Here is an 8,365-nt window from a genome sequence, read left to right on the forward strand (position 1 = left end):
TGTAGTAGTTTTTTCTAGGATATGCATTATGCAACGCGTACAACAAATTAAAAATAGGAACTCGAATACAATTTCGTGATAGAAACCGTTCAATTCTGATCGGAATATATACAACAATCGCAATGTACAACAATCGCAATGTAATGGAAGATCAATAAGAGACGCCTGACAATAACAGAAAATTCAAAAATCAGACAGTGTAGAAGTCGAAAAAACAAAATTATAAATTCAAGAATCAATCGATAATCGAATGGGAGGAAAAATGAAAAGCAGATTATGATTCGTAAAATATAGAGACGTGAAGTGTGTACGATTTAACAGAAAAATATGAGTATACACGATACAACAAGTATCAGTGAGATGCGCCCAAGGAATTTCAAAACGGAAAAATTATTCTCGGAGAAAACTGCAACACCATCCCATATAACATTATTGCTCTCCAACTGAAAACATAAATTCTCTCTCGAGATATCATCCCCAGGGAACATCGCTTTCAGCTTACCAATTTCTCAATTTCCAGATAAATATTCGATCGTGATTGTTGCGAGAATCAGAAGAAACGAATAGATAAAGGTATTTCATTCGAGGTAAATGTGGAAAAAAATTTCAGATACGCAGTTGCCAATCACAATGTTAAATTTAATAGAACGATAACAATGAGTCAACGTATGTATCGATTTAATATAGTAACATAGAGAATAGCGAGAACAAGCGGCTGATAAATGATACCGTGGTAAATTAACCTTTCAAAGGTTCGCCGAAAATAAAGGTGTAATGCGGAAAGCTATAGGGCAGAAACTGAACAACCTTTCAAAAGAGATTTCGAGTTGATTAGCGAGCAGGATCCTAATTAAGTAAGTTAACGCAATTACCATGCAGCCAACCACAGCGTTCGTAAGTCGGAAGCCGGTTCGTTAGCTACTTTTGAAGTAACGCCTGTCTCGGCTCGCCGAATTTACGAATAATGTTCGCCCCGCGTAAATTTTCAGCTCGACCGAATGCAAAATGCCCTACCATATCACCCGCATCCTTCCTTCCATCAGTCGGGAAAATTTCCCTTGCATCTATATTATGTCTACGTACTGTATCTAATTCGCACGAACTAAATGTACAATTTTACGCACGTTTAAAAATATTTCGCTAAAGCTAAATTACGTCGCAAAGGGAAATTTTGTAGCTAACTTCAATCAAGATGATAATCTAATAGGAGTAGCGTTCTATTTCTGCGCTACTATAATGTTTAAAACGTTGTAGCCGATAATCGCTTTTCCACAAAGATATTGTAATCGTTTTTACCTCGCAACTCGTTCTTTCACCAACTACCACCCAAAGATTCCACTTCGCTCGTTTAGCCATCAACCTTTGGTTTTTTCGAACAAAGTTTTAAAACTTTTTTACTTTAATTTTTAGGATTAAAGAGATTCCGAGAATATAAGCTGCGTGATGACGAAATAGCAGCACCTTGATTACGTTACACACTTGTTTGATTAAAAGTAAATGAAATGAAATTCGCGAAAAGCGAAAGGTTCCATTGATTCGATCCTGTCGTGAACTACTATGACAACACGTTTTTCGTCACCCAATGCTCCAGGCGTTTAATAATCTATAGCGATGTCGAATAAATTGGAATCGTAACTGCGCTATAGAACACTTTCAAACAAATCGACAAAGCAAATTGTTTTTTATGGACGTACGCACTCGTCTCTTATCAGCTACTGTTGCTCCATCTCCACCTCTATCCGCTTAATCCGTCGGAATCACTTCCCATGTCACCGATAAAAAATCTCGTTTCATGTCGTCGATTAACGTCCAGCAAAAATACAGAAGCACTGCTTTCATCGAGAACGCAACGAGATTTCCATTCGAAGGAGAGATTCGTTCCATACTCTACAGATGTTACAAATACAAGTAATCGGATCTCAGAAACAAGATAAGGTTTTCTTTTATTATCGATGATTAAAAAAAAAAAGGAATTAAACTTTGCTTTTAATACGTAATGTGTAATTGCGTGTTAAATATTAAAGAATTTTTGAAGAAATTACATTTTTATACAAGATATTCCTGCAATTAGAAAATATCTGTCTATCAAATATTTGATTTTGATTAAGCTTTAATCCTTTTATTAACTGATACTTTTTATTTATCACAGTCAAGATACAAAATTTACATTAATAGATTTTAAAACTTTATTAATTATATTTTTAAATACTTACATTTACAATAGCTACAAAAAATACTGACACAATATTGTATTTAATTTATATCTCATATCATTAACTAATATTTTCATATGACTATAAAAATTTGATATTATGGAATGCAATGTAGAACCGGATAAAAAAGAACTTCATTATTAAAACAGAGATATGTGCCAATATTTTTTATATAGTTTTTTAATTATTATATTTTATTTTATTTTGTTACGTAGACGTAGACAATTGTCGCAAATAATTTTAAAGATGTCGACGTTGTTAGAAAAACCGTAATATTGTTCGATGAAACAAAAACATTCTCTGACAAAGCGAGAATCTTCTCCGATAAAGTGAAAACGTTTTCAACTCTTTAATGCAACTTAGAACGAAAAAGGTTGGAAAAGAAATCGAATCGGTAAATCTGTGAAATTCAGCGAAAGTAGAACGTTGATCATAGAAAAGGTAGAATAGGAGGGGTGATGCATTTCAGTAACAACTCTGTCGATAGTGTTGTCTGTCAATGATGTTGACGCATGAGCCACGTTATACAAGGATTATTGTCGTTACGCTATTAAGTACCGTATTCCGGCATGGAATTACAAATCCTCTACGCCACTAGATAACGAACATGACGAAATAATCTGTGCGTATAAGGTGTCGCGAGAAAAACGAGCTTGGCTGTGCTTTGGACCGACGCCAAGCGCTTATTATTCCCTGAACTCGTTCCGTTTTAATTTCGGAGCTAGTACAACTGACGAAATTTGAAGTTCATTTAATAACGCGATGAATGCTTGTTCGTCGCGTTCACGCGTGCATACTTTAAATGAAGCCATCAAATTCACGTACATGCTGATACAACTAATCTATCTTGAATTTAATTCTTTCAAAAACTGTTTTTTGTTATAAAATAAAGTGAGAAACTAAAGTTGCCTTTTTCTTCCATTCGAAATTGTAAAATCAAACGACATGGAGTTCAAAAATTCTTTTTCACATTTATCTCAAAATGACGTTGCAAATTGACGTCTTTTCTTTACACTGACTTCTCGGAAATTTTAGAGATTTTTTTATCGCAATTTTATTGCACTTTAAATGAAAAATGCACCAAGACATTAGAATAACTTAAAGTACAGTATAAGGAGATTTGTTCTTAGTATGTATATTTAGTATCTATTCAGTGTATGTGTTTAGTATTTAGAATGTGTATCTATATATATTTTGTACTCGCTCGCGCACACTTGGTGCGTGATGCATGTTTTAAAACGAATTATATGCTAAATACATACATACATACACACATTAAACAGTCATACTAAACATTAAACACGTACACATGAAATATCAAACTGTATAACTTTCTAGTTGTACACCAAGAATTATTCCAATGCCAATAGCATACTTTTAATTTAAAGCTGAATGAAATAACGAAAAAGAATCGTACATTATATTTTACAGGATTATTATAAGAATTTTTAAATAGTGAATTTTACCGTGAAAAAAATTTTACCGTGTTCGGAGAAACGTCTGAAATATTTAAAAAAAGAGAATATGTTCATTTTTTGAACTATAAATTCTGATAGTAAAGGGTTCACGCTTTAATATGAGTACAGATAAAATGTACGATTCTTCTACTCGAAGTTATAAGAGCTCAAGAATTGAAAATTTTCGTTATAATTTATTAATTCTTTAATTTTGTGAAGTATTTATAAAAATATTGTATATTTTTATTGTGTATTTATAAAAAAAACTTTATAGGTATTCGACAGATCAACTACGCCATCGTAAAGTAAATTAATATATGCAACGATTATCTTATTAGACATAATCTAATTGTAAGTAATGACTGATCGCAACACGTGTAAAACACAGTAAAACACAGTTGTAGTTTATTAGAAGAAATCGAAAGGGATTTTAGGTGAATTAATTCATGGAAAATTCCAATTAGCAAATAAAAAATAAAAAACAACAATAAACAGAGTTCGATACTGGTCTCATTGACCCAGGATTCAGAAATAAAAACCGATCGATCCTTACGCGATCACCATTCGCAATATTTTTTCAATTGATTAACCAATGATATTACGAATAGTTTCAAGTCGATTAGCAAGTAAGCTCTTTTGTTATTTCTAAATATCAACGATTACATTCGTCGAGGCGATTTTTTTATTTTAAAGCGTGTCACCGTATCTCATTGAGTTCTGCCAGACTAATTGCTTAAAATATATGTAACTTTCGTATAAGCTACCTCTGTATTGGAAAGCTTCGATTCAAGTGGAACTCGAAACACCGAGACGCACATTTTATAATCGCTCTACTATCGCGGCTAACGATTACTAAGCTTCGATCCTCGAAAATTCCACGATAGCAAAGATCTTGTATATAATTAAAGCTATTGTAATTTATAATATAAATAAGTTTCTGCAATAAGGATGAAAAAAATAATTTTCGTGGCTCACCGTTCGCCTAAGGACAGTCCTAATGGTCTCGACTTCTTGTTTCGTCGGCCAACGGACATAGACCACACCACTGAGCAGAAGAACAAAAACGGTGATCCAAATCGTCCATGCCAGGACGTTCCTCGTCCTGGCAAGAAGCTTCTGGGCGGTCCGCGTCGAGATCACTTCTTGCGCAGGAATCTCGAGCTTCTGTGCTTTCCTAAGAATATCCTGCAGTCGTCTCTTAGCCTGCTCTACATCTGGCACTCCCATTTTCTTTATTTTTATCGCGCCTCCACCCCGTTCGTCGATCTGTGCTTCGAGCTCTGATCTCGGAGGATGATGTTCTCCTCGATGGCACAATTCAGAATGGAGACGTTAAGAAAAGTATGGCTGCAAACACGCCTCGTATTGGGTCATCCTCGCGGTAATGGCCGGTGCGTCGATTCTCTGAAAAATTTCATCCCGATTTCATTTCCTTCCTAATTTCCATACCGTTCTTTGAGGTTCGAATTGAATTTCGTTAATGATCGAAACCTGCGCATCTTCCAGAGATATCTTTTACTAGAAACCAGATATATAAAACAGAGTATAAACAGAGTACATAACAAGATTTTGAGAATTTAAATTTAGTTATGTATTTCAATTTTCAACTTACATGAGTATCATTCTTTTAGTTTTAGTTTTATAATTGATTGTATTATAATCTTATAACACTTTATCATGATACGTTTTACGACTCTATAAAATGTAGATATAAGCTACAAAATTATATAACTATGATTTCAAATTATATAACTATGATATCATAACTATTATCTGCAATTAGTTTTTCGAATTTACTCGGATTACAACTTTAATTGTTATTAGTAATGAGCTAAAACAAATTGTCGAGCAAAAGTCGGTGGAAATTGAAGTTAGACGAACGATCCGATGGAAAACGACTCGGTCCCTTCCTCTCCTCTAATCGATTCTGAAATTATTCCCGGCGCACCGCGGTAATTACCTAATAATTGCAGAATCGATCCACCGATAGCACAACGATGCAGCGTAAGAGAGAAAGAGAGATGATGGAAAAGAGAAGAAGCGAAAGTCCGCGAAAGTTCGACCTACTTTTCGCAAGGGATTCAGATGACAAAAGATTCGCTCGAGCGATGAACGCGATAACATTTTGCACCGACTAATTATTTTTCGTCGAATTCAGCAGCGGGATTTTTAATTATCAGAGTCGATACAGTGTCGATCATAGCAGCATCGAACGACCCAATTTTCCGGCAGAATGAACCGCTCGAAAACATTTCATCATCGAGAAAACAGTACAGAAAACACTTAAATAAAATTGTTTCATCCACACTGCTTACGCTATCTATTCAAGGAATCTCAATTCCGTCTTCTGGGAGAGCCGGTGGTTGAAATAAATTGCGAGAAGAAAAAAGAAACGGGAAATGATAGCCTGTTAAGCTGTGAATACAATCGAATATAGTAAAAGGCGAAAATAAAAGTAAAATCAAGTCAAATTTGGATGATAACGAATGAAATTACTGTCGTCTTTAGATGCGTGCTTCTACATAACAAATTTCGTTGCGCTCATTTTCTCTCGGTATGTAGAGACACGAAATAGCGCAGTTGCATTTGATATTCCATTTTTGTGCAGCTCCTAATTCACGTCAATTTCGGTTTTCGTTACTTTTAACTTGGAAACTTGCGAGCAATAATTAATCTTCCGAATAATTCCATGAAAATTGCTGCTGCATCGACCTTGTACACGTACGCTTCAAATTTCCACCGAGAAAACTTTACCCGCTCTTCTCTGAATTATATTCCAACATCCAGAGGAAAAAAATCTTTTGTGAATCTTTCACAGAAGTTTCCGCGCCCAACCAAGTTTCTAGCGAAGAACGCTAAGAGGGAAGAGCAGTTTATCTTCCCGGAAGAACTTTTCTCTTGTGTGCCGAGGAAATACCCTTTCGATCAAACCGCGCCAACGAACCGCAACACCGTGAGAACGGTCTTCTCCATCAAGATTTTCCCCTTTCTCCGACTCCCGCCTTCTCACCCTCTCTCTTCTCTCTTTCTCTCTTTCTCTCTCACTGTCTCTCTCTTTTCTCTTTCTCTTTCATACATATAACCGAAATTATACCGATTATAGCATCATACAATCGATGAAATAAGTTATAGATTCTTGATAAAATACAGATAAAAGAATTATTCAAAAGATTATTCTCAAACTCTCCGTTTAATCGAACTTGAATTAATTTTCAACGAGTTTCCCTTTGTCAATTCTACTCGAGAAATGTCTTGTTCATCATGCTTCGTGCAAACCACACATCCGGTTGAATGAACCGAGCTTTGAGTTCGATTTAATTTACTTGATCGATTCCGCGAAAGCGTTAATCTATAATATGACATTGTTTTCGCGTTATATATAGGAAGCGATGGAAAGAATATCAATTATTGCGGACATTGAATGTATTATGTTCACATATTATGTCATGCACAAATCACCACGAGAATTTTCTGTTGGAATAAAAATAATTGATCGACAACAATGAAATATTTTTCCGTTTTGAGAGTTAATCGCGTATTAACGATTCAAACGCTACACGTAATCCCAATTCCAAGTCCAAAGTTATATTGTCCCATATAAAATGCTCAATCCAAATATACCTCGACATTTGCGCAATGCGTTTCATTGCGAGTCTTGATAATCCATGAATATTTTTGCGATGTTAATTTTATACCCAGTTGTTGATCAACCTTTTTTTCAAATTCATATTTATTATTTTATAGAATTATTTGCAACTAATACGCTTGTAATAATCTTCTTCGTTGCTACAATGTTCAATCGATTAATAATATAGAAATAATAGTATCGTAACATCGTTTACAAATATCAATGAGGATTAGGAGGAAGCTGTCGGTCAATGCGTCTTAACAACTTACCTCAGTGATATTGTGATCCGTGACAGGTTGATCTTGGGAAAGCGTGGAGGGGCACGTTCTGTAATGAAACTGATAATGAAACTCCCAAGTGACCGTCGTTGATGGCCACAAAACTAGTTCACAGAGTAGAGCAGGAGACGTTGCGAAAGCGAGATACGTTGTCGCGTGTCTAAGGAGCCGTTTGTACCAACAAGATATTAACTAGATCGTTCATCTTCACATAGATCCTTTTCGAACTCTGAATCGTATCGTCGTCCCGTAGCGACAGTTTCGCCTGTTGGCAAGAGAAACGAGTGGCGCGCAATACAACCGACGACACTTCACAGAAAACTAATCACGAATCGTTCGCTCTGGTTCAACTTGGTGACGATTTCCGTGACACGTTATCCGTCCTGATCTTGCGGAATTCCTGCCTTATAAAAGAATGCACCAAAACAAGGTCATCAAACGAGCGATCAATCGTAACCCGAGCGTAAACGGGCAAGGACTGACTGGCCTCGACAAAGGTAGCTGCCCTTATAGATATAAGACACGAGACTGGCGCGTGCGCCATCGATAGTCGCGCATGCACGATTCGCGGTCGTTTCACTGCGCTTTCACGCTGCGGACCGACCTCTACGGGCTCTGACGGAAGAACATCCTTAAAGATCAAAGCAGATTGGCCGATCGGAGGGAAGAAGACAAGGATAGAAAATCGGTCGTTCGGTCAGAAAGCGACAGTGGTAAGGTGCACATACTGGTTCATACCCCGGGGAACGCACTACGCTCTTAGTCGTTCGTTTTTTCATTATCACCAGC

General features: G+C 36.1%; 1 protein-coding gene across 4 annotated transcripts in view; it reads right to left on the reverse strand.

Moving 5' to 3' along the window:
- The window catches only part of LOC122534497, a 116,039-nt gene extending 107,966 nt beyond the window's left edge, over positions 1-8,073 (reverse strand). For 2 of the 4 annotated variants that reach the window (XM_043665185.1, XM_043665186.1), the window contains exons 1-2: positions 7,568-8,073; positions 4,646-5,074 (exon numbers count right to left, since the gene is read on the reverse strand). In XM_043665185.1, the coding sequence (XP_043521120.1) occupies positions 4,646-4,897 (252 nt within the window). In that variant the 5' untranslated portion in view covers positions 4,898-5,074; positions 7,568-8,073. The remainder of the gene's footprint in view (positions 1-4,645; positions 5,075-7,567) is intronic. The other 2 variants (XM_043665184.1, XM_043665187.1) reach the window with 2 other exon arrangements.
- Between the last annotated feature and the right edge of the window lie 292 nt (positions 8,074-8,365).

The sequence above is a fragment of the Frieseomelitta varia genome, unplaced genomic scaffold (genome assembly GCF_011392965.1).
Source record: "Frieseomelitta varia isolate USP_RPSP 00005682 unplaced genomic scaffold, Fvar_1.2 scaffold_602, whole genome shotgun sequence".
Classification (NCBI taxonomy): domain Eukaryota; kingdom Metazoa; phylum Arthropoda; class Insecta; order Hymenoptera; family Apidae; genus Frieseomelitta; species Frieseomelitta varia.